Below are 27,504 nucleotides of genomic sequence, written 5' to 3'. Positions count from 1 at the left end.
GGGGCGACGCTCTGCCCACCAGGGGGCGATGCTCTGCCCATCCTGGGCGTCGCCATGTTGCGACCAGAGCCACTTACCCATTTCTTTGTCTCACTCTCATTGCTATTGTGGGCCTTCCTTCTGTTTTGCAAAGTGGCCCAAACTATTCTCTTACCTCAATTAAATGGTCTCTAACAAGTGTAACAGTTTCTAGGATTGTCTTCAAGAGTCCCTGCAGAGTTATCCAGGCCATATCAGAAATGCAACCATTTTTCTTCTCTTGCTTTAAATGGTGTTGCCTATGAAATGGTAAAAGGCTCTGACACTACTTCCCCTACAATTTCCTGCCTATATGTGCTGCATATGGTTGACAGTTCCCTGAAAATTTCACATCCATGGCACTTTGCACGAGGCTTCTCTAATCATTAAGGGGCAGATTTCCTTGGTACTATGTTCTGTCACAGTGGTTGCTAAGGAGCACTGCCTTCCATCCCAAAATCTGTCATAGATTTTGTGGGGGAAAAACTTCTTTCTGCTTCCTGCTACAATTCTTTTTTCCCTAGGACTCAGACATGAGTCCATTTGGATTGAGCAAAAAGAGGGCCATTTATCTGAGACTGCCGTCCTGAACAGTCCATAAGTTTCTCTTCCCCTTCTAGGCCTACATAAAACATGTAATACAAAACTTGGCACATAGTAAATGTTCAATAAATATTTCCTGTCACTATTATTTGACAAAACTCTGTCTCTCTTTGTCATTTACATCCATTAGAGTTCCTTAATTACCCTATTGTACATAAGGCTCAACTTATATTTTGATATTTTCTTTCCATACATTATTCCTTGCTATCCAGTCATGAAGTTAAATAATCAGAAAACCCACATCACATTTTTCTGTGGACATTGCTAGATGGATGAAATGCAGAGTCAGCCCCTCAATGCTTTTATAATGAGTCCCCAGATGCCCCTGAAATAGGTCAGCCTCTGGCCAACAGTCAGTGAGAAACAGTGTTTGGGCAACCATTACTTGATTGAGCTTAGCAGTGGATTCTCCAGCCTCAGTGAAACTTTGAGATGTCTGCATCCCTGACCAACCAGCTTGGCTGCAACTGTGAAAGACTATAAGCTAGATTCTCCCAGCTAGACTGAACTCCCTAAGATTGAACTCTCCTGGTTAATTTTTCTGGCACAGGCTTATGTAATGAAATTAGAGACATAAATCACTTGAGACAATGCATCACAAATGCACATGCAAGGATTGAAAGAAATGCTGCACTTGTGAACCACGTTCACTGGAAATTTTGCACACACTGAACTATGCATTAGTTTATTTTGTGTTTTTGTCTATGTTTCTCAGACTCTGTGATCACATATTAATTCTAACCTAAATGGGTCGCTGTGAGGACTAAAACTTAGTCAATTAATGAGTGGCTTTTTAAAAAACTCATGGTGTTATTTATTTAGAAAGTGAAACTGAAAAGGGAGAAAGTTCATGAAGAAGAAGAGGACCAGTCAGTCTACTTTCAGCAGCTGATTGGGTGGTAGTTCATATCACTGAGATGCTAAAACGCTTTCTTTCTTCCTGTAGGTGAGATTCATGCACGTGCTGGTCTACTTGTCTACTCCCCCCCACCCCACCCAGTTATAAAACTACGTCACACTCACTATCGTATTTTTGGACAGATCACTTCTTTTAGACAATCACTTGCTATGTGGCAGATACTGAGGATACAACAGTTCACAAGACGAACACATCTTTGTCATCATGGAGTCTGGTATGGCAAGTTCAAAATACTTCTGTAATAGACATCTTCAGCATTTTGCTAAAGTGTGCAGTAACATAGGCTGGCTATATGAATGCTAATAAAGTCAACAGAGAATCAACTTTCCTGGGGGGTAGGGGACGAGAAGGACGCATCCAGTAAAGGAAGAAATATGGGCAGAAGAAAAAGAAAAGGAAAAACGGGAAGGGAAGTCATAAGTATTCTATGGATGACTACATTCCCTAACTCTGGGTCCAGTCTCTTCCACCAGCCCGCGCGCCGCGTGAACTGAAAGCGTCGCTCCCAGGAGCTGCGTGCGTCGCGCAGATGTGACGTCAGAGGGCCAGTCAGAGGGCGCGGACTTCTGGGCCCCGTGACACTTTCCATGGAGAGTCAGGGCAGAGCCCGCTGCTTTCTAGGCGGACAGGTGAGGCTCTTCCCGCCGCACTGGGGGGCACTTTGCAAGGGGAAGGACGGCCGGGCAGGCGTCTGGGGGTCCCCGCCGAGCCCCTGCTGCCCTTGGCCCGACGACCCGCAGGGGCGTAACAGCGCTGCGACCGCTCGGTGCCCGGAGCCATGGCCGGGACCCGCTCTGGCTGCTGGCCCAGCGTTCGATCCTCCAAGCGCGGGGACGTGCCGCTTGTACTTGCATGCAGTGCACCTGAGGACCCGATGTCGCTGCGGCCCCTGTGGGGAGCAGGGGCCAGGACGCCGGGCAGCTGTGCGGGAGAAGTGACTGGAGAGGCCCACGTCAGGGCCTCCAGAGAGCTGAGTTTCTTCACATTTCAAGCCTCTTCCAGCCCGGACCAGCCACTCTTCCCCCGTGGCTCTCCACTTCCCGCCCTGCCCCTCAGCGGGGTCATGAAGCGCTCTTGTTTTGCACTCAGGGTTCTCAGAAGGGTCAGCCTCCTCCCCCATACCTCTCCTAAATTTGTTACACAGATCCCCTTGAACATTGTCTCTTGGGCCAGGCTCTGAATTTGACACTCCCTGAGCCACACATGAGGCTCAGCAGTAGTTGCTTCAATAATTCTCTATGACCCCACGGTCAAAACGGAGCCTGCTTCCTTGAAGTTAGAGTGCAGCATTTGGGGGAAATCATTGAGACTTTCTGCTGCCTATACCCCTTGCAGTACATCTTGGTGTTTTACTGAAGTCTGTGCCTCGTTTTCTCATCTGTAAAATGGGGGTACTATCGTATCCATTAGATGTTTGTTTTTAACAGATAATTCACATAGCGTCTAGAATAGTGGTTTACACACAATAAGCATTCAAAGAATGACACACACACACACACTCTACAACTCTTGATGCTTTTCGCAGGAGGTAGTTAGTACTCACACTGCTTTTCATTTATCCTTCACCTTAACTCTGAACTCTCACCCTTAGGTTTTTATTTTCCTGCAAAAGACAGGATGCAGATTCGGACACTATTCCTTGATTCGCAAACTGGAAGAAGCAAAGGAGTTCTGGGGAAAAAAAATGTTTTTCTCTTTTTCAGGAAAAGATAATTCAGTTTAATTCATCCTGAGTGTAGTATGTGCTTCGGTTTTGATGTTTCCTCAGCTGTGGTAATGAATTTTATATCGATCGTATAAGCTTGCTCTTCTGACCCAGTTGCACGAGTTTGAGAAGAATCTTACTGGAGGTTAGTATGTTGTCATTAAATAACAAAGTTAGACATAAGTTGTAAAAATTACTAGTCTTCTTATCACTTATTAAGCAGGAACAAGGGGTCGATTCACAGAATCTTGGCGTAAAGTGCATCATTTCCCGCTCTACAATATGCTGTTTTTCCCCAAATTCTGTAGTATGTGACTGGGAATTTTTAGAGTGGGAGTCAGAAGATGATAGCATTGGTTTCACCATTTTAAAGCCCTATAACAGCCTGACCTTTGGTGGCGCAGTGGATAAAGCGTCGACCTGGAAATGCTGAGGTCGCCGGTTCGAAACCCTGGGCTTGCCTGGTCAAGGCACATATGGGAGTTGATGCTTCCAGCTCCTCCCCCTTCTCTCTCACTGTCTCTCTCTCTCCTCTCTAAAAATGAATAAATAAATTTTAAAAAAAAAGCCCTATAACTGCACTCAAATAAAATTAAAAGTTTGACAGTGTCATACTCCATGAATCGTACTGCCTATTTGGCAATGCTGTTAAGGCCAGATGAGAAGTATGAGAATGTACTTCACAAATGAAAGAACCAGAGAAAAAGAGGGTAGTTTTCCTTGCAGGTAGTAAGAGTATCATCAAGTCAGGATATAGCAAATGATTACTTCCTCTGACATATTCTGGAGAAGGATGGGAAAGATATAAATTTAATGAAAGGGTGGGGATGTTTTTTTATGCACCTGTTTTATATGCCGACTTCAGCTGGATGAGTTGAGGCTTATAGGGGCCAAATTCTCACTTTTTCCTTTTCATTCCACTTACACAATTAAATAAATAAATGTGTTATAGGGTGTAATAAAACTTTTCTTTTGAAATTATTATAGATTCACAAGAAATGCAAAAAAGTGTCCCCATGTGTGATTCCACTAATCTCCCTCAATGGTAACGTCTTGTATATCTAGTACAATTTTTGAACTGGGAAAGTGACATTGATATGATCCACAGAGTTTACTGACATTTCACCAGTATCACAAGCACTTATTTGTGTATATATACAGGTCTATAACTTCATATAACCATCAGTATGTTCAAGATACAGAACCATTCCATCACCACGGGCTTCCCTCATGCTGCCCCAATGTAGCCACAGCCATCTCCTCCTACCTCAGTTCCTAACCCTGCTAACCACTAATATATTTTCCATCTCTATAATTTTGTCCATTTTAGAAACGTAGTATAAATATAATCATATAATATGTAATATTTGAGACTCTTCCTCTGCATTAGCTCCTTTGAGATCCATCCAAGTCATTTCATGATTTAGTAGTTTGTTCCTGTTTACTGCTGAATAGTAGTCTATGGTGTAGAACTGAGCCACAGTTACTTGACCAATCACTTGTTGAGGGACATTTGGGTTTTGTCCAGTTATGAGCTATTACAAAAGGAACTGCTGTGAACCTTAGTAGGAAGGTTTTTGTGTGAACATGTTTTTATTTCTCTGGGATAAATGCCCAGAAGTACATTTGCAGGGTTAGATGTACTGTATGTTTTTGTTAATTCATATGATTATATGATTTTTCTTCTTATAACGTCTTGATATGGTAGATTACATTGATTGATTTTTGAATGTTGAGCATACTTGGACTAGCTCCTACTTGGTTGTTGTACTATATACTTTTTTAAATACATTGCTGGATTTTCTTTGCTAATATTTTGTTAAGGTATAGATATGAGAGGTATGGATGTGTAGTTTTATTTTTTGTATTAGGGTAATCGTATTCTTTACAGTCTTTAATTATAACCCCTATTTCATTCCTGGTCTTAGTTATTTGTGTCTTCTCTCTTTTTATCTTTTTCAGTGGAGGCTTGTTAATTCTATTGATCTTTTTTTAAAGAAATTGCTATTTAACTGATTTTTTCTTTTTTCAGTTTTATTGATGTTTGCTCTGATATTTATCATTTTCTTCCCACTGCTTGCTTTATGTTTATTTTGTTTTCCTTTTTCTAGTTTCTTGATCATTGATTTGAGACTTTGTCTCTCATTTCTTTCCTTTTTTTTAATTTCTTCTTTTCTAAGTGAGAGGAGAGGAGTTAGAGAGACAGACTCCTGCATACGTCCTGAACAGAATCCACACAGCAACCCTGTCTAGGGCTGATGCACTACCCATCTGGGCCATGCTCACAACAGAGCTTGTCTCTCATTTCTAATGTAAGCATAGCGGGGTAAAAATTTCCCTCCCAGCATGGCTTTTGTTGCATCTCACAATTTTGATATTTTGTATTTTCGTTGAGTTCTACTTCTTCCGATTTCCTCTGAAAGGTTTTTGTTTGTTTTTTGTCGATGGATTATTTAGAAGGGTGTACTTTAGTTTCCAAGTGTTTGGAACCTTACCTGTTCTCTTTAGGTTATTGATACTAGTTTTTGCATAATAATAGGAGATATAAGATATATGATTTTAATTCTTTTAAATTTATGTTTGTTTTATGACCCAGAATATGGTGTATCTTGATGAATATTTCATGTGTGTTGGAAAAGAATGTGTATTCTGCTGTTGGGTAGAATGTTCAATACATGTCAATTACATTCTGTGGTTGAGGGTGGCTTTCAGTTCTTCCATATGTCGTTGACTGTTTCTCGAGTAGTTCTTTTCATTGCTAAGAGTCTTTAACTATAATTGTGGTTTTTTCTCTTTCTCCTTTCAGCTCATTGGTTTTTGCTTCATGCATTTTGAATCTCAGTTTAATGCGTGACATTTAGGATGTCTTATTGATGGATTAATCCTTTTATCGGTATAAAATGTACTCTTTGTACAATAATTTTCTTTGCTCTGATTTCTATTTTAACTGATAGCAATATAGCCTATCTTTTTTTAAAAAAGTATTATTAACACGATATATCTTTTTCTATTCTTTTATTTTCAACCAACAATCTTGGCATGTTTAAGTAACCCTTTTGTAAATAACATAGTTGGGTCATGTTTCTTTTTATTTATTTATTTTCATTGGACCATGTCTCTTTTAAATCCATTCTATCTATGGATTTTAATTGCTACATTTAGACTATTTCTACTTAAAATAATTATTGATGTTTTAGGGCTTAGATCAGACATTTTATTATTTGTTTTCTGTTTGCTCCATCTTCTACTTTTCTATTCTCTTCTTTTTTATATATACTAGTAGGTTACTTGAATATTTTTAAGAATTCCATTTGACTTATGATGCTTTTTAATATATTACTTAGTACACTTTTTTTTTTACTAGTTGTGCTAAGTATAACAGTATACATACATAACATCACACAGCCTACTTGTATTGATATTTTACTACCTCAAGTGAAGTGGAGAAACCTTACTTATATTTAGGTCCTTTTAACCTCTCCACTTTTTAAATATAATTGTCATATGTTCTGTATATACATGGAGTACCACATCAAAGGCTGTCATAAATTTTACTTCAACCATCAAATACGATTTGAGAAACAAACGCGGAGAAGGATAATCCATTATATCTACCACTACTCATGCCATTTCATTGTTCTTGCTTTACTGAAGTTAAACCTTATTCACTTTCTTTCTATGTGGAGAACTGCCTTTAGGAGAACTTCCTAATAGTGGATCTGTTAGTGACAAATTTCTTACCTTTTCTTCATCTGAGAATATCTTTATTTACCCTTCATTTCTGAAGGATTGTTTTGTCTAATACGAAATTTGGGGTTGATAGTCCTTTTCCTTCAGCACTTGAAAAATGTTCCACTTTTGCCTGACCTGTGGCAGTGCAGTAGATAGAGCGTCGACCTGGAATGCTGAAGGCACCAATTTGAAACCCTGGGCTTGCCCGGTCAAAGCACATATGAGAAACAATGAACAACTAAAGTGAAGGAGCTATGAATGAGTTGATACTTCTTTCTATCTCTCTCTGCCCCCTCCTTCCTCCCTACTTCTCTCTCTCTAAAAATAAATAAAGTATGGGAAAGAAAGAAAGAGAGAGAAAGAAAGAAAGAAAGAAAGAAAGAAAGAAAGAAAGAAAGAAAGAAGAAAACAAAAAGAAAAAATGTGTGACTTTTTTCTGGTGTCCATGGTTTCTAATGGGCAATCTACTGGCATTCAAATTGTTGTTCCTGATAGCTAATATGTCATTTATCTCTGGCTGTTTTTAAGTTTGTTTTTTGTTTGTTTGTTTTTTTACAGTGACAGAGAGAGAGTAAGAGAGAGAGATAGACAGGGACAGACAGCAGACAGACAGGAATGGAGAGAGATGAGAAGCATCAATCATTAGTTTTTGTTCATTGATTGCTTTCTCATATGTGCCTTGACTGCGGGCCTTCAGCAGACTGAGTAACCCCTTGCTCGAGCCAGCGACCTTGGGTCCAAACTGGTGAGCTTTGCTCAAACCAGATGAGCCCGTGCTCAAGCTGATGACCTCGGGGTCCGGAACCTGGGTCCCCCGCTTCCCAGTCCGATGCTCTATCCACTGCGCCACCACCTGGTCAGGCTGTTTTTAAGTTTTTCATTAGTGTTTTGAACTATGACACGTTTTGTATTTCTTTGGGTTTTCCTGTTTGCAGTTAACTCAGCTTCTTGAATCTGTAAGTGTATATATCTTTTGCCAAATTTTAGAAGCTTTTATTGATTATTTTTTAAATTATTTCAGCCCCACACTCTTCTCATACTTGTTTGGGACACTCATACAAATGTCAGATCATTTGTTATTTTCCTGAAAGTCTCTTAAGTGTCTGCTTTTTTTTTTTTTAAAGACTGTTTTCTTCTTGTTCAGAATGAATAAATTCTGTTGCTCTGTCTTCAAGTACACCAATCCCGTTCTGCCAATTTAATTCTAGTGAGTGTATCGGCAAGTTTTTAAATTATATTTTTCAATTATATAATTCCATTTGATTCTTACTTTTGCAAAGCATTTATCCTTCAAGGAGAGCTACTTTAAATATCCATGTAATTTCTGGGCAAAATTAATGATAGCTTTAGATTATTAGTGTATATAAACCAATCATCTTATTCAAGATTTTAAACCTTCTCTGAAAAATTGTCTCTGTAAAATCTTAGACATTTCTTGTAGCACTATTTTTTTTGATATGCCTTCTTGGGCCAGGGAAATAAAATAAACAAATGGAACTACATGAAACTAAAAAGTTTTTGCACGCCAAAGGGAACCATCAACAAAGTAAAAAGACAACCCACTGAATAGGTGAACATATTTGCCAACACATCTGAGAAGGGCTTACCATGCAAAATTTGTGAGGACCTTAAAAATTCAACATTTGTGGCCCTGGCCGGTTGGCTCAGCGGTAGAGCGTCGGCCTAGCGTGCGGAAGACCCGGGTTCGATTCCCGGCCAGGGCACACAGGAGAAGAAGTGCCCATTTGCTTATCCACCCCTCCGCCGCGCTTTCCTCTCTGTCTCTCTCTTCCCCTCCCGCAGCCGAGGCTCCATTGGAGCAAAGATGGCCCGGGCACTGGGGATGGCTCTGTGGCCTCTGCCTCAGGCGCTAGAGTGGCTCTGGTCACAACATGGCGACGCCCAGGATGGGCAGAGCATCGCCCCCTGGTGGGCAGAGCGTCGCCCCTGGTGGGCATGCCGGGTGGATCCCGGTTGGGTGCATGCGGTAGTCTGTCTGACTGTCTCTCCCTGTTTCCAGCTTCAGAAAAATGAAAGAAAAAAAAAATTCAACATTTGTACAGCCTCACTGTTCTTATTGGCTGGCTTTATAATAAATATAAATTTGAACCTATAAAATTTATACTGATGAAAGTCTGCTTTTCTGTTTTGTATATTGTCTAGGTTTGTATAAGATAATTTTAGGAAAATTCTTTTAATAAAATGAGAAATCCATTGATAATAGCACATGAACACCTATATCTAGGTAGGTAAGGCTTGCATAAGTTGTACAGAATGTATCCACACTTGGTTTTTATCCAGCCTAACTCTTGCTGCTTATCAAAACTGATGTCTTTAAAGATTGCTTGCAGACTGTGGTGGAAGGTGGGGCCTTCAGCCTTTAATATTATGTAATTAGAGTACATTGTCCTTTGTTCATCTGACACTTGTTTGCAGGACCAAATTACCTTGGATTCTTAGGTAAGGAATATTTTGAATGCTCATACTTTGTTTTCCTTTGCATTTTTATTGAACTGTGCGGCATTCAGAAGCCTAAGAGTGGAGCAGAATAAAAAGGAACTTTCTGAAATCTATACGTTAACTCCATGTTTCTCAATTGTATTTAATTAAGGTGCTTTAGAGTTGTAGGTAGTTTTTTGTTTTCCAGTTTTATAGAATATGCTTAAGTTTCATATCTACTTGATTTCTCATTAATTTTGTGGCTAATCAAACTCCCAGGATATCATTTACTTGAAGTTAAGCGTTTGTGAGTTGACTCTAGTTAAGAACTTTGATTCTCTTCCATTGCAAATATTCAGTTTAGTCAGTGTCTTCTCAATTTTCCAATCTAATGCTGTGCATTGCAGCTATATCTAGTGTTATTTCTAACACTTTATAAATGTGACATGAACTTGATAAATATACTGTGTTTTGTGATAGTTTTGGAGATTGGGCTACAGTGACATTTGTTAGTGAACTAAAAACCAATCCATAAGAAAAGATGAGATAATACTTTTTTTTAGTCAATCACTGCAGTTTGAATGGGGAGGAGTCCCCATATTATAAGTGAGAAATTTTCATTTTCTAAGTAGTTTTATATAGGAAAATCAGTGTAACTTTTGGTTATACATGGAGATTAAAATATATGTTTACTTCCTCTCCCTTCCTAAATCCATTAAAATGACAATAAAAGTAATAAAGGCATAAATGAATAAAATGGAAGAGGCAACATACCATCAGACTAGAGAAGTGAGATTTTAGAAATCTTAGGAAGCAGATGGGTAAAGAATAACCAGTTTAGCTGAGCTGGTCAGTTGTTTTGTGGTTTTTTAAAATATTTTATTTATTGATTTTAGAGAGGAGAGAGAGAGGAAGGCCGGTTGGAGCAGGAAGCATAGTAGTTACTGCTCCTATGTGCCTTGACTGGGCAAGCCTGGGGGTTTGAACTGGGGACCTCATCATTCCAGGTCTACACTTTATCCAGTAGCTACCACGGGTCAGGCACAGCTGTTCAGTTTTGATGGAACATAGTAGTTGATCATAAGATTGCACTACAATTTATTTAATCATTCTCTTAATGTTAAGTCATATGTATCACTTTTAGTGGCTATGTAATGATTTATCATAATTAACCGTTCTTCCATTAATGACCATTTAGATTCTTCAGTGTTATAAATAGCATTCCATGCGTTTATTATTTTTTATTAATTTAGATTTTCTATTTAGAACTGATTTCAAAAAATTACTGAATCATAGTTTATGCCTTAAAAATATTGTCCTGTTCTGCCAGATTGCTTTCTAAAGGCCATTTTCATTATTACCATCAATATATAGACTATCTCATTTCACTATGTCCTTGCCACCCTTGCATCGACTTTATGGTGTTCAGTCATAGGAGGGAAAGGTGGTGTTTGCAGTGACTTTTTGACTGTTGCACCATGAGTTTGTGTGCTGTAATGTGAATAAACAAGCATATAGATTCCTAGGGAAAGCTTACCTGGTTACCATGACCACCGCCAACTTTTGATAAAGATATAAAGATAGGTGCTGTGAGTTTGGAAAAAGAGATTTCCTTATTCGAGGTGCTTAGGGAAGACCTCAAGTAGGAAGTAGGATTTAAAGTGAGTATAAAATGGGAAACATTTGAAGAGAACTATTTGGATAGAGACCATAGGGATATATCAGTCTAGATCCAACGAGGAGAGAGAAACCACACAATAACTTAAATAGTAGTTTCAGGTAGAAGAGAGTAGAAGGACGATAAATCCTGATGGAAGGAGACGACCTTGGGTGCTGAACGCACAGTGCAGTATACAGATGATATGTTATAGAATTGTACACCTGAAACATGTATATTTTTATTAACTGGTGTCACCTCAATAAATTCAGTTAAAAAAGAATTATTAAGCTATGGTAGGAGAGAAACTATTAAGTTACTGTATAACGAGAACTCTAAGAGGTACCCTGGGGGCTGAGGGGAAAGTACCCTAGCAAGGACAAACTGGGGAATGGGTTTAGACCTCACTGAGGAAGGTGTAGTTGCAGCCCATTGGGTGATAGAGGAATCGGGTCGATTGCCAGTGCCACAGCTGGTCCACAAGGACTTTGTCAGCAGGTGAACCAATGCTGGAGGGAGGGTATACAGAGTCAGTCACGGTGCTGCTGCAGATATGAGACCTGAAGTGTGTGATGTCTGTTGGAAGGACCACAGTAATAACCCTCAGGCACCAGTAAGTGGAGTACGGAGGTTATAAAGACGAAACGGGGCACTGCCTTGGATACTGCTATAATGGGGATTTGGAGAAGCCTCCCTCGGCAGCGACATGGAGCTCTCCTGGCCAAGTGCCTGCCGCTGTGTGGGACAAAGGTCAGGTGGCTGGCTCTTTCAAAAGCTAGTGTGGCAGTGCCTCCAACATGTGAGTGTGGGCAGAGGAGAGGGTGCAAGGAGCAGCCACCTGGTCTGGGTACAAGCCTAGTCCTTGGACTCTTGCTACATTTCTGCTGGTGCTTGAGCAGACAGCTGGAGAAAAGAGAAAGCAAAGCATGTAATAGCCCGTCAAGTGCTGGAGAAAGCTGTGCCCTGTGGGAAGCTAGCACTAGAGTGCGATTTTTTTAACCTCGGCACTACTGACCTTTGGGACTCCATCATTCTTTGTTGTGGGAGGCTGTCCTGTGCACTGAAGGATATTTAACAGCCTCCCTGGCCTACCCACTAGATACCAGTCGTAGCCCCTCCCCCAGTTGTGACAACAAAAGCTATATCCAGGTATAGCCATATGTCTTCCCGGGGCATAGTTGTCTCCTGTTGGAAGTCAATACACTAGAGAGACCTCACAGCCTGAGCGCTAAGGGAGTGGGGTGGGGGGAAGCGAGTGCCCTGTATACCTACTGTGAGATACATTGAAACCAGGAGAGAGAACCTCTCTCTCTGACAAAGCTTAATGTTAGGTCAGCTGGCAGAGGAAAAATGCTGAGAAGGCAATGAAGAGTGATTTTGGAGCTGAGGCAATAAATTGATGACTGGTACAAGCAGGGAAAGCATTCCAGATACTAGTTGAGGCATAAAGGATTAGCAGTTATGGGAGCAGAAAAGTGTGGAGACACTGAGGAAGTGTAAAGACCAAACAGACTAGGGTGTGAGGTCAGTGAAAAGTGGTAAGAGGAGAAAAGTGATGGGGACCTGGGAATCTGCACCTGGGTGGCTTTGGATGAAAGGAGGAAAGCTGAAGGGAGCCTGGGAAGACCACTGTAGAGTCACGGTCCCCTTGCTAGGCATCAGGAAGGCAGAGGCAGAGACAGGGGAGATGTAAATCCTCTGAGACTGCATTTTCCCACGTACGTTGAGGATTCAGGAAATCATTCATGATGTTATTTCATCTACTCATCTTATAATTTAGTAATGTAGTGCTTTCATAATGCATAAAAATATGCTTACCAAATTTGGGATGAGAAGATTAATAGGGGAAACACAGAGATCATCAAGTTCACTGACCCTCTTTAGAGTTCTCTCTGGGAGGGTAAAGGGTCAAGACATAACTGCTCTAGTTTTCAGCAGGTAAAGATAGGGCAATTGTCTCACTGATAAAGCTCCAAGCTCTAAGAATGCCAGCAGGGGAAAAGGGAAGTTATCCATGGTCATTGTCAGTTTAGACTGGAGAGGAGAATTGTGGGAAAGGCTAACCTGATTTTGATCCACACTCCTGAGTAGTCTTCTATTTCACCAACGACTTGTCTCTCTGTTTCTTCTGAATCCTGTGGTTCGCTTTAATTTTTTTTTCCTGCAACTCTTTAATCCCTAATAGCTGAATAGTCATCTGTCTCCCCTATCTCCTGTGGCATTCCTTCTAGGTATGTTGAAATTTGTCGTTTTTATTCTTGAATATTGTGTTTGGCTTAAAGTTTTACATTTGAGTGACTCTTGATATTGTTTTTCTTCCCTTATTTAGAAATGGACTCAGAAGTCAAGGAAGAAATTCCTGTGCGTGAGGAATTCATTTTATGTTGTGGAGCTGAAACCCAGGTTCTAAAATGTGGGCCCTGGACTGATCTCTTTGACGATCAAAGTGCCAGCCGACCTAAGCTACTTGTTTTTATTATTACTGGTAAGTTTAAAAATCTGATGCGAACACTATATAAATACTTATAACCATTTCTGATTTTAAGGAGAATTTGGGAAATATGCAAAGCCTTTTGGAAGGAATTAAAATCACTCAAACCATTGATAACAACCACCCTTAGTAGTTGGGTGGTTGGGCTTTTTTTTACTTCAGTGCATTTTTTAATAAATATTATGATATTTATTACTTATATATACATCACAGTTGTAAATATACCATACCTATAATTTTGTAATCTTTTTGATTTTACAATTTTTAGAATAATTAGAACTTTGTCAAATATTTTTTCAAAGTTCTCTAAATAACTTTTTGTCTCATTTCAAGATGATTATAAATTTACTATAGAATATTTATTCTAGGATTTGGTATCTGGATCATTTGTGACTTCTGCTGAATCACTGTCAATAGAATGTTAGGGGTAGATACTTGATTGTAGGTATTTGAAGCACTCTTTGAATTGTGAGTGAATTGAATATACACACACACACATCAATCAGCCTTAAAAATTAAAATGAAACTGTAATATATACTATAGAATATTATATTGTATCAATAATATTACATAGCTATGAATACACACACACATCAATCAGCCTTAAAAATTAAAATGAAACTGTAATACATATTATAGAATATTATATTGTATCAATAATATTACATAGCTAAGTCTGTAGGGTATTGTGATTACATTCTTTTCTTGAACATTTTTGTTTGTTTTCTCTGGATCAATGATTATCTCTTTAATTTACTTAGTTTTCTATGTTTCAATCCAAATATTTATCCTAAAATTATTCTCTGGAAGTAAAACAAAACAAAACAATAAAACAACCTCTCAATGCATTTAAGTAGCCAGTTTTTTTTCTCCTGGTGGTCTCCCTCCTAGAACTCTGTCCTTTGGCCCCAGTCTGGACTGACTGCTGTCCAGCCCACTGCCCAGACCGTCTGTGGAGTTCTTCCACTTTTCTCTGGGTTGGATTCCCTGTTTGTGGATCCCATATTTTCGTATGTCTTGGTTTATTCTCTTACTTTTGGTGGGACATATCTTCCAGAAGCTTCCTGAAAAGAGGTGCATGGGAAGCAATCTTTTAAAGATCCAGCATGTCAGAAAATGTCTTAGACTTCTAGGTTGGAGACAATGTTTCCTTAAAATTTGGAGGGCATTTTGATCATTTTCCAAGATTCAGCACTGCTTTGGAGAAGTCTGATACCATTCTGATTTTTTATCTTTTGTATGTGAAGCTCCCCACCAAAAAAATTTTAGATCTTTTTTGTTGTTGTTATTGTTCTAAGATTCTAAAATTTTTCAGTGAAAGACCTTGATATGAATAGTTTTTCACCCATTATGTTTGGGTTTTAGTGAGCCCCTTTAAATCAGAAACTCGTATACTTCAAGTCTAAGAGTTCTGTTCTCTCTTTCCTTTTTATATAGTATCTTGTTTTGTAGGTACATTCTCTTTTTTTTTGGCTCTTGAATTTTTTTTTTTTTAATTTTTTATTTATTCATTTTAGAGAGGAGAGAGAAAGGGAGAGAGAGAGACAGAGAGGGAGAGAGAGAGGACAGAGAGACAGAGTGAGAAGGTGGAGAGGAGCTGGAAGCATCAACTCCCATATGTGCCTTAACCAGGCAAGCCCAGGGTTTCGAACCGGCGACCTCAGCATTTCCAGGTTGACGCTCTATCCACTGCACCACCACAGGTCAGGCGGCTCTTGAATTTTTTTAGAGTTTTTTCTATGTTGCTTTTTCTATTTGTTTGCATTAGTTTTTGTCTTCAAATGTTTGGTAATCCTTGACTGCCCCTTCACTTTTAACGGAAGACACAAGAAATGATTAGAAGCTCTCTATTTAGAGGTGAGGTTTATCAGCAGGTGTGCCTAGGGTGACCTGTCATCCTGGTCTGAGGAGCTATCTAGGACATGTGACTTTTTTGTACTGAAATCACAATAGTCCTGGGCAAAACAGAATGGTTGGTCATCCAAGTTAATACTCAGCTTGGGTCTGACCAGGCAGTGGCGCAGTGGATAGAGCGTCAGACTGGGATGCGGAAGACCAGGTTTGAGACCCCGAGGTCGCCAGCTTAAGTGCGCGCTCATCTGGTTTGAGCAAAGCTCACCAGCTTGGACCCAAGGTCGCTGGCTCAAGCAAGGGATTACTCGGTCTGCTATAGCCCCACAGTCAAGGCACATATGAGAAAGCAATCAATGAACAACTAAGGTGTCGCAATGAAAAACTGATGATTGCTGCTTCTCATCTCTCTCTGTTCCTGTCTGTCTGTCCCTGTCTATCCCTCTTTCTGACTCTCTCTCTGTCTCTGTTTAAAAAAAAAAAAAAACTCAGCTTGGGAAGATTGGGCAGGGACCCAGCATTTCATTGGAGAATTTCAAACTCTCGGTGTCTGTTGCTGTTTCCTGGATTGTTCAGTTTCCCCAGGAAGAACTTCCCCAGCATCCCATGTGAGGAGTGGGGAAGCCTGTCTGCCAGTGTTCACATAGAACAGGGAGAGGAGGCCGAGAGCCCCGGTTTAGTAACATCTACCCCGATGTCTTCGCAGTCTGCTGCTTCTGCCCCGCAGCTGGGCTCCCCCATCTCTTCAGTTTCACCTGTTCTGGAAGCAAACTTCCAGTCTTCTGCCATGATGTGGCAGTCTTTTTGGAAAGTAGTCTGTTGGTATCTACTGATATTTAAAATATATAAATTCCCCCACTAGTGAGGGGGAGTTTAAAATTATAGGCATGACAAATGCTGTTTGATGAGACAGAGATTTGGAGACCATGCCAAATATAGGATTGAGACAATAAGTGGAAACAATATCCTGGACTGGCAAAGAGAAGGCTCTTCTCCTGAGGCCAGAGTGAAGGAGGTGGAGTTGCTTACTGAGATGGAGAGCGGTGAAGGGAGTCTGTGAGTAGTTCCCACCTCCTCAACTCCATTTTCTCTGTTAATTAAGAGTAGAGATGCCTGACCAGGCAGTGGTGCGGTGGATAGAGCGTCGGACTGGGACGCAGAGGACCCAGGTTTGAAACTCCAAGGTTGCTGGCTTGAGCACAGGCTCATCTGGCTGGAGCACAAAGTTCCTGGTTTGAGTGTGGGATCATAGACATGATCCCATGGTCGCTGCCTTGAGCCCAAATGTCACTGGCTTGAGCAAGGGGTCACTCACTCTGCTGTAGCCCCCCAGTCAAGGCACATATGAGAAAGCAATCAATGAACAACTAAGGAGCCACAATGAAGAATTGATGCTTCTAATCTCTCTCTCTTCCTGTCTGTCCCTCTCTCTATTTCTGTCTCGGTCACAAGAAAAAGAGGTGATCCATTGTTAGTAAGGATGGCATAGGGTGGATTGGGGCTTTGAGGAAAGTGGTCAGTGTTCAGCATTAAGAATAGCAGATATGCAGGTAAAAGGAATTATTGACCGAAAAAGAGCAGATAGGTTTTGAGCAGCACTGTGATCAAATAGCAGGTGTATTGGGAGTGAGGTCTAAAAGGGAAAAAGGTTAAGCTGAAGAGCTGTTTGAGTTAGGATGCTTTGAATGGTGATCATTTCTGGGTAATGAAATGAGCGAGGTCTCAGGTTCTGAAACTTGGTACCAGGACCAGCAGTAGCATCTGCAAACTTGTTAGAAATGCAAACTCTTGGGCCCCACCCAGACCTTCTGAACCAGAAACTCTGAGCGTGGGGCCATCTGTGTTTAACCAGCCTAACAGGGCACTGATGCATACCACTGATTTAGGGTGTGGCTTTTGGAGTTATTTGAATTATGGGCGAAGGTATTGACTCAGTCCATCCAGGTTTTGAAACCACCTTAGTTATGGAATGGCAAGTGAGACTGTCATCTAAATGTCAAGGTTTTCAGGGATGGGTGAGAATGACTACAGAATTGATAGATGGATGTAGATGGCTTCAGTCTTAGGGGAGGAGAGGCTATTACAATCAGATGAGCTAGTAAGTGGAGCAGACAGCTCGCTCTACTTCCCACTCTGAGGTATTGGTCACTCACTTATACTGGGTGCTAGTGATACTGTGTTGCAAAGGCGTCTGCTGTCACTGACGTATATGAGGTGTTAGAGAAGAGTGGGGTCGCACTGCAGGAGCTTGAAAGGAAGGGAGTCCATCACAGGGGAGAGCCAAGGTTAGGATGCAGAGAAAGGGACGCTTACAGTATCTGTTGTCTTACCGTCTCCTTGTTTTGTAGGGCTTTGATGTTTTCAGTTCACGTTAGTGTCCTTGGTTCTTTTATGTTTGCGCTTCTATTCTCGTTGCTGCCCGTGGCCCTTTTCCTGGGCGTTCATGGCGCTATATTCTAGTACTGCTCATTAGTTTCTGAGATTGAGAATTTTTTTTTGGAGGGGGAGGGCTAGTCTGTTTTTACAGTGGAGAAAATTGGGATGACAATATGTCAAGGGTTGTTAAACCACTATTGACATCATATTTAATCCATCTCTGATAAACTGACATAACATTTCGCTTTAAGTACACTTTGCTTTTGCAGCTAGCAAAATTAATTCATCACTCTTAAATTAGTAATGATAATGAGTAATGTTTTATTGGAATCCACAGACTGAATAACTTTTACTTTATCTTTAACAGTGAACTGTTGTTGTGGAATTTCTGTTAAGTAGCCATATCCCTGAAGCTGATTTAATAGTGAAATGAGCAAAGGAAAAGCAATTTGAGAATGCACTGTAGAATGTATTGGATCATTATAATTCACAGGTGGTCATATGGGGATAATAGAACCTTGTGGCGTCTCTTATTACATTGTGAGTACACTGATTAGAGGCGGAGCAGAAAACTCTAGGGAAAGCCAAAAATTCTGTCCGTGTGACAACTTTTCAAATAGATGTTATGCCACATTAACTGATGGATGGAAATTTTTGTCCCCTGCAAGATTAACTGGAAGGCATTAAGTGTACAATTGCGATGTTGAATAGTTATGAATTTATTGGCAATAGGGATCTAGAGATGATCACCACAAGCCCTGTTATACATTGCTCAGGCACTTGACTATGTGTATGTCAAGCATGTGTTTATAACACGTTTTGATAACCTTTGATAAAATAACTTACTTGCATTACTGTATTGGAATGTTTTTAAACATCCCTACACCTGGAGTTTTGTGTGTGTGTGTATACATATCTGATTTTAGTTATATAAAGTTATACATATTTTAGTTAATTTTCTTTGTGGTTTCCTAGCCAGGAAATTTAGTTCATGGTTCATAAAGTGTAACATAAGCCATAATATTTAAGTGATAAAATACAAGATGACATTTAAACATTTTGTATTACATTTTTCACTTCCGTTATACATTAGATTTTCATGTTACTGCCCATTGGGGACTCCGTTTCTTTAGGAGCCAGGCTCTTTATTTGTGAAGTGCTTCTGCACCTATCCTTCTTCCACCCTACAGATTTCTCTCAAATCCTCGCAGGATCAATTTCTTCTCATCTCAGCTAAATGCCACCTTCTCAGACATTTTCCTCTAGCCATCCTGGTCTCTTCCCTTCTCAATCACGTAATCCTATTTCCTTTATAGGAGTCATCATGCTTTTTACTTACTTAGTTGTATATAAATATTCTCCCACTAGAATATAAATTACAAAGAGACCCTTCTCTCTCTGTTACCTAACACAGAGACTTTCACATAATAAGTGCTCAATAAATAATTGCTAACTAAAAGAATATGCAAAAGAATCAATAGTACTGACTAGGATAAATGAACATGGAGTAATTGGCGTTGTTGTTTACTTGACAATGATAAAGTAGTGAATCAGAAAGTTAAAAAGGGTTTACCTAAGATCTCATAGTTATTAAGGGAAAGAACTCAGATTTAAACCCAGATATAAGGAGATTATTTGTTTTATATATCCTGTCATTGTAACTATTGAATTTAAATTATATAATTGTTGCTTTGGATTTTCCTTAATGTTAGACCAGTTTTAACATGTTGTACACTTGAAACTCACAGAATGTTACATGTCAAGTTTATTCAATAAAAAAATGTTTAATAATTATAAGTAGTAACAACTACCATTTATTCAGTGCTTACTGTGTGTCCAGTATTGTGAAGTGGCTGTTCATTTATTATCCCTGAAGATAATGCCAACTACTTTATAGAGCTGTTGAAAGATTAACTAAAACAGGGTCTACAAAAGATCCTAGACCAGGTCATTTATATTCTTTTTTAAATTCAGTATTGCCTGACTTGTGGTAGCACAGTGGATAGAGCATTGATTTGGAATGCTGAGGTCACTGGTTTGAAACCCTGGGCTTCCCTGATCAGGGCACCTATGACAAATAATCAATGAACAACTGAAGTGAGGCAATTATGAGTTGATACTTCTTGCTACCCCCCTCCATAAAATCAATAAATAAAGTCTTTAAAATAAATAAATAAATAAAATTCAGAATTAATGTTTTCTTTTATATATTCTTTCAGTTATTAAATGTCTATTGAGCATATATTATCTGTGTGACCTTGGGCAAGTTACTTAACCTCTCTAATACTTCATCTATAAAATAGAAATAGTAGTAGTACTACCACATGTGAGGACAGTGAGATAATATATGCAAATCAGATACTGCCTGTCATGCAATAAATTAGTTATAGCACTTAAAAATGTTGACTTATTATTTTTAGCCCTATGAAGAAAACTATAGAACTTTGCTGAGAAATATGAAACATTTGAATATGAGACCTAACACATTCTGAGGTTATACTCAGTAATGGAAAAAAATATCAAATCTTACTAAATTAATGTGTGAATGAGTTGAAATTTCAATATGAATTCCAAAGAGATTTTTAAAAATTGAACCTGTTGAAAATAATTCCAAAGGTTATGAGACTAGCCTAGGAAATTTAGGAATAAAAATAAAGAGAAGGGCTTTGCCCTACCAGTTAAAAACACAGTGTAGTAATTGAGACAATATGGTGCTGGCAGAGGAGAAAAGGGGAAAAAAGCAAGTGGAATTATTTGGAATCATAATTACCAAGCTAATGTAGGAACTCAGCTTTGGATCAGAAGACATTTCAAATTAATGCAGAAAGAATGGATTATATAATAAGTGGAATTGGGACACTTGGCTAATCACTTGGAAAGAAGTTGAGTACTCCTTTGTACTTTATACTCATAAACAGCCCAGGCTTACTGAAGATTTGAATATAAAACATAAAACAGCGTCACCCACATCCACCATAGATGGAGCAGCACCCTCCCGAGGCACCGCACCACCCCCCCCCCCCGTCCCCCCTAGCTGCACAGGGGCCATTCACCGAGAAGAGAGCGTGTTATTGCATCTGAGGGAGTTTCCACCCTATTTAACCAAGATGACACCAGCACCATCACAAAAAGGAATTTGGAACTAGGATCATTAGGTCAGAATGCAACAGAAGCAAAATAACAATATGGAAGAAAAGGCCAACATATGTTGCATCATGGCTAAACAGCAATGACAATTATGAGTAGCTAACATTTATAGCACTTATGTATCAAGCCATGTTTAAGTACTTTTTGTATATTAATTCACTTAGTTCCCACATGAAGTAGTATGATTATTACTCTCATTTTACAGACAAGGAAACCAAGGCCTAGAGACATATAATTTGCTAAAAGGCAAACACTTAGTAATTGGCAAAGCCAGGATTCCCACCCAGGCACTGTGGCTCCAGAGTCTGTGCCCTAATCCACTTTGCTACTTTCCCTACCTAGGAAACCAAAAGATACAGACGATGAAGAAGAAATAGCAAAACCATGTCATGTAAGTGCAAAGAGGATAAAGAACAGATAAATTGATGAAAGAAATAGATACTGACCTGGTGTTAGGACTTGAGTATTTGGTTTATGGTTGGTGGTTCCATTTATTAAGTTAAGGAACAGGGAGGAAGAATTCATTGAAATGGAGAACAGAACAGGAGCAGAAATTTTCTAAGGGAGCATTCCCAGACTTAAGGTATAAAGGATATTAAAATTGAGGTGTACAGGTAAATGTTACTGGAGTTGTTGAAGAGAAATAAATCCTTTTCCGTCTGCACATTATCTTATGTTAGGATCACTGCTTTGGTTAATCTAAGTTCTGTCCTTCTTTTCTTAGGTAACCCAGGTTTTTCTGCCTTTTATGTGCCATTTGCAAAGGCTATATACTCTTCAATAAACAGACGCTTTCCAGTTTGGGTTGTCAGTCATGGTGGGCATGTTCTGACCCCCAAAGACAAGAAGATTCTTGCAACCATAGATGGTATGTCTTTATCAACATCTGCTTTCCATTTCAGTGCGTGAGTGTTCATGTTTCTAGAAAGCCTGCTAAGGTTAAGAGTTGGTTACACTACGACACTGGCAACCTCTGCTTGTGGAAACCTCTCTCTTTTTACCTGTGTGTGTGTCCCTCTATGAATGCAACTTTAGAGACTTTTATACTTTGCTTAAAGACTGGGATATACTTTAAAAAGTAAGTAAATTTTGACTACGTAACAGTGAATGATTTTAAGAGCAGTAGTGACATGAAACTGAATATTCAGTTATTGCCTTGATTAAAAACATCTATTTCAACAACCATCATACTGAAATGGAACTGAAAGTGAATAATATGTAATAGCAAATACATGCTTTACTGTGAAATATTTTAAAAGCTACATTTTTATTGTTTTGTTATTTCTTCATATATGCTCAAAGAAAATTTTAGGTTCAATACAGCAAACATTTGATCAGAATGTGAATAGCGACTTTGAAAGTTGAAAATGGACTCTTGAGAGTAACCCCAGGCTGGGCTTTCTCAGACTTGGGCTGAGGCGGAAACCCCTGGGGCTGGCTTAGTGACACACCTATTACTGCCCCCTAAGGTGCAGATTCAGTAGAAGTGGCAGCAGGACTTGAGAACTTGCATTGCTCACATTCCCAGGGATGTGGATGCTGGCTGGTTCTGGCACCACATTTCAGAACCACTGCTTTAGAGCTTCACCAGTAACAGTGGGGAGGGCAACCAGTAGCTGTAGTGTGCCTGAATTTCTGGGATGTGTCTTTAATTCTTGTTGTAAATTGCCATCTTGTTACTTATAACTCTATTTTGAGTATGCTTATTGCTTAAGCCACTTGCGTACTGTTGAGTTAGTAATTAGAGCCCATTTTTTTTTGCTACCTAATGAGAACAGTGCCATCTAGAGGCATTAGCCCAAAGGGCCACCACAGGGCCAGAGGAAGCTTGGTTTCCAGAGGGGGTGAAAAGGCCACTCATCACCAAGGGTTTATTGACAACTTACTAGTTTTTATGTGTGGAGCTGCAGAAGCCTACAAAGAAATAGAAATGCCCTCCTTCTGTGTTCTGAGTAGCACAGAAGTTCTGTGAAGGGCAGGCAGGGCTCTGGGCCTCACTGGCACCCCCATCTACCCAGAACAGTTCTTTCACCCTTTTCACAGAGTGGACATTATGTTTGTAAATGCATGCTGTAGTAGATTGCTTTGGCTAGGCAGGACAGATATATTATTTATCATCCAAGATGATTATTCTAAAGGACAGGTTTTCTGACATGCAAAATATGGTGTGAAAAATATGTAATCATTGAGAGAAAGGACATAAGCTATAACCACACATCAAGTGTTAAAAGTATGTTTTGCTTCATATTAGCCCATGTTAAAATTATGAACAGTTGGAAATAATATTCTCGTTGCACCCCATTATCACAGTCATAAATTGAGTATAATTGAGAGAACAGATGTTTGCCAATATCAGAAGAGGGTGCTTCAAAAAAAAAGTGTGAAAAGAAAATTTGAGGAATTAGAAGTATAAACTCTTTCTGGCTTTCATTTACTGTAGAGTCAGCTTCCTCGATGGCGGTTCATTATCAACTATTTTAAGTTATTTGTTCAAAAAGTATAACAAAAGCTGGAAGTCATAGTGGTTTAGTTTCAGGTGATAAAACATTATCTAAAAAAGTTACACAATCTTTCAACTAATGATGAATTTGGGTCATGTTTATCCAAAGAAACTCTAAACCACTCTCATTCCAGTACCCAAAACTTAAAGAGAGAGAGAACCCAGTAGAGCTTTCTATCTTGCCAAGACTGTGATTGGCAGAGGAACATGGAGGCTGAATGTAATGAGGAGATAAGCCCAAGGCAGAGACAATCAGACAGCCAAGTCTTGGGGCCCACAGTCACTAGAAATAAATGTTTGTCTCTAAGTAGGTGGGAAGAGGCAGAAAAACAAAGGGTGGCGCAAGGAAAGAAGTTAAAATGAAGAAAATTGTTCGAGTCTCAAGAAAGACAGAAGAAGGAAGCAGAGCAAGACTAGGAAAAGTAGCATTGCCCGTAAGTCCTGTGATACAGGACAGATCGCTGCCCTTCCCTTCATAATCCTTAGGTATCTTCTGGCTTCTCACACGGTGGGATCCAGACTCCTTGGCAATGTTCAGTGTCCCCCTTGATCTAGTCTCTGCCTTCCTTTCCAGCCTTATTTGTTCCCCCTTTCTCTATAACCACAAATAGCCATGGACATCAAGCTGTGTCCGGAATTGCACCTCTCACTTTTAAGCCTTTTGCTTTGCTTTTATTATTTGCTAAGTCTGTAACGTTGTGTTCTCCTTACTGAGTTAGTCAGTCGCTCACTGTCTCGCTCTCTCTACCCCACCTTATGTTTTCCCCACTGGAATTCCAGACCATTGGTTTTAGTCAAGTGGAAAGCATAATTTGATTACCCTGGTTTTCACCATCTGTTTGGAAAATAATAGTTTAAAACTATTTTATAAGACATGTTTGGAGTTTACAAAGTTTTTGTTTGTTTTTTAAGCGAGGTAGCAGTTTTAAATAGAGTGCTCCTTCCATCTCTCACTGTGTGGCATACCTTGAAGGCTAACAGAGTAGCATTGTTTAGATACAAGGAGCTTACAGAATACTTAGGGGACCGGGAATAGTCCAGGCCTGAACTATGAAAGTATATTTTTACATCAGCTTAGTCAACTCGGGACAGCTGTAAAAGAAATACCTTTGGCTCGGTGAATTAAGTAAGCGTAAAGAATTGGGGACGGTTCTCATCTTCTGCATCACTGATGTTTGCGTGAACCCAGATAAAGTCCTTTGGAGCTTTTGTGTGCCATTGAGAGCAATAAAAATATGAAATTCCTATGAAATTAATTAATGTAAGATAGCTAGGAATGGCATGTCAAAGCATTCTTAATTTAAAATTTTTGAGAAATTTTTTAAACTATAGAGAAGTACAATTGTACAACAGTCTAAGATTCTGTTTATTCACTACTCTTTTCAGTTAACTCTTTGCCATAATTGCATTATTTTGTTAATTAAGTAAATGAAATAAAGCAGTACAGAAAATGTTCCATCTTTTTGGTATCCTATCTCCAGTTCGGCTATCACAAATTTAGAGTAAATGTCATGTCCCTTTTTATATTACTGGTTACATATATGTAATGATGAGCAACATATGATATTGTTTTGTGTGTTTTTAAAACTTTACCTAAGAAGTAAACTGCATATCCATCTTGCTGAAAACATTCTTTAACATATGAAGTGCTATTTTAAGCCTTTTAATTTCCACATGTAAGTTATTCATAAGATATAACTTTGGAGGAATGATGGGCAGGATGGGAGAGTTTACTAGCTGGGAAAATTCTGGCATGAGATTTAGAGAGTTACTATCTATAGACTCAGTCCAGCAAAAGGCTTATGTGGAGCCAGTCTCCAGTCTTGCTAGTTCTGTGGTCATAGGTGACTTGTAAATACTGCTTGTGTGATGATATGTAGCAACACTCAATGCATTTATACTCAGTGTAGCTAGACATATGTGTGTGTGTGTGTATAGTTAAATATATATTATTAAATTTAGACCATTATGATTATACTCAAATATGTCAAATTACACATTTATAGTCATGGGCAGACTTAAAAAAATGCCATTTCCTAGGTATTTATCTCGAATTACTTGGAGACAAGTACAGTACTTTTTATGAACCCAAAGGGTTGTATTACTTTCTTTTGTAATCCAAAAATCCCTGTTCTTTTCTCAAAAAATATTTGAGATATTCTTACTTCAGCGTTTTTTTTTATAAATAAATTTTTATTTTAATGGGGCGACATCAATAAATCAGGGTACATATATTCAAAGAAAACATTTCCAGGTTATCTTATCATTTAGTTCTGTTGCATACCCATCACCCAAAGAGAGATCATCCTCCGTCACCCTCTATCCAGTTTTCTTTTTACCCCTCCCCCTCCTCCTCTCCCTCCTCCCCTCCCCCCACCCCACCTAACCACCCCACTCCTGTCCATGTCTCTTAGTCTCGTTTTTATGTCCCATCAATGTATGGAATCCTGCAGTTCTTGTTTTTTTCTGATTCACTTATTTCACTCCGTGTAATGTTATCAAGATTCCACCATTCTGCTGTAAGTGATCCGATGTCATCATTTCTTCTAGCTGAATAGTATACCATGGTGTATATGTGCCCCATCTTCTTTATCCAGTCTTCTATTTTTTTCACAGTGATTAAAAGCCTTTAAGCAAACTCTTGGCCAATACAGCAAGAATCCATAAAAGAGTAGTGTCCTTAACATGTTCACCAAGTCCAAGTTGGCCCCAACACCATGCCAAATTCCTGAAAAATGCAACCCAACCACAGTTCAGTCTGTTAGGAGCTGTCACAGGGAGCAGGAGTCCAGGAAAAGTCCACATCCAGGAAAAGTCCTCATGGCACTGGAATTGCTGTCACCATTCTATACTTTGCAGCTCATGTCCAAGTCCCAATGACCACTGCTTCTAGCTGGTAATGATTCAGGTAGACTGGAAAAGCCATTTGCAGCATGCGTGGATATGGAGCTTCTGTTCTCCTCTGACTGGAGAGATGAGACCAGGTTGCTTTTCCCTGGAGCTCTGCGACTGTGGCATGGTAAAGAGAACCTTGGGATACACTAAGCTGGGTGTCAAAGGTAGATTAATAATAGAAGTTGGCAAATGGGGGAAAGAGAGCTCTAAATTAGGAGTAGGTCCCAGCCTGAAATATGAGTGGGGCATTGAGGTAGGAGGGATAAAGGAAACACTATATATTAGGCAAAGCAGCAGAAAATAGGACTATCAACACCCACAACAGAGATCTTTGAGGGAAGAATAAAAAACCTGACTATTCAGGCAAGACATAGTTAAGTGGCCCTTGTGCAAATGAGATCAGTTTACCTGCTTCTTGGAAGAAATACCCTAGGCTTATCCACAGTGTCGTGGATAGGGCCGAAGGCCCTGGGCACCTTCAGCCTTCAATGGCAAACCCCAGCATTCTGGGCAAGGTTAGGTCATAGGTGGCTGGAGCAGGGCTGGAAGAGACTGAACCCTCCCTTAGAGGAGCGAGGGGGAAGCCTACCTTCCAGTGTCCCTGTTTCCTCACAGCAGAGGCATGTAAGCCTGGCAGGCTTTAGCTCAATGACCTTCCTTTCCACTATTGAAGCAGGACCCAGATGGCATCCTATGAGACCCCTTTGGGTCGTTGGAGCTTTTAAGGGTGTATCCTAAAAGCTGGTAGTTCCCCTGATCTCTATTGGGCTTTTTCTGCCTCTAGGTATCATAAAAGCCATGCTCAGAGGATCTCGCTGAGGGGTTTGAGGATCCCCATCCACCTATATAAATCTTTTCCATATATCTGGAGCTATTTTGAAAAAGACAAAACAGTGTTATTAGCTGGATCTAGTAAAGAAGGTAGTAGTTTGCAGGTGAAAAAGATTTGGTGTCTCCTGTTCATCAGCATTCAAAAGAAATGTAAATTTTATTTATTTATTTTTAAGTAAGAAGCATGATATTGTAGACCCGTATGAGTTCCTGGATATGACTACCCCCTTTTAAATTTTTTTTTAATTGATCTTAAAATGTTTGCTGAGTACACTTTAATAATACTTTAACTTTAAAGATTGTAAGCATGACAAAATACAATAAATGCTTTTGCTCCAT

At 39.6% G+C, this 27,504-nt stretch overlaps 1 protein-coding gene across 3 annotated transcripts in view; it reads left to right on the top strand.

Annotated features, from left to right (window-relative positions):
• Positions 1 to 2,005: 2,005 nt before the first annotated feature.
• The window catches only part of LDAH (lipid droplet associated hydrolase), a 110,785-nt gene continuing 85,286 nt past the window's right edge, over positions 2,006 to 27,504 (top strand). The window contains exons 1-4 of one of the 3 annotated variants that reach the window (XM_066235192.1): positions 2,070 to 2,169; positions 3,244 to 3,390; positions 13,403 to 13,558; positions 21,664 to 21,807. In XM_066235192.1, the coding sequence (XP_066091289.1) occupies positions 13,405 to 13,558; positions 21,664 to 21,807 (298 nt within the window). In that variant the 5' untranslated portion in view covers positions 2,070 to 2,169; positions 3,244 to 3,390; positions 13,403 to 13,404. Of the gene's footprint in view, positions 2,170 to 3,243; positions 3,391 to 13,402; positions 13,559 to 21,663; positions 21,808 to 27,504 lie in introns of all 3 variants that reach the window. The other 2 variants (XM_066235194.1, XM_066235193.1) reach the window with 2 other exon arrangements.

This window comes from Saccopteryx bilineata, chromosome 6 (assembly GCF_036850765.1).
Source record: "Saccopteryx bilineata isolate mSacBil1 chromosome 6, mSacBil1_pri_phased_curated, whole genome shotgun sequence".
NCBI classification, from domain to species: Eukaryota; Metazoa; Chordata; class Mammalia; order Chiroptera; family Emballonuridae; genus Saccopteryx; species Saccopteryx bilineata.
Note: the sequence above shows the minus strand (reverse complement) of the source record. Positions and strands in the feature narration are given on the sequence as shown.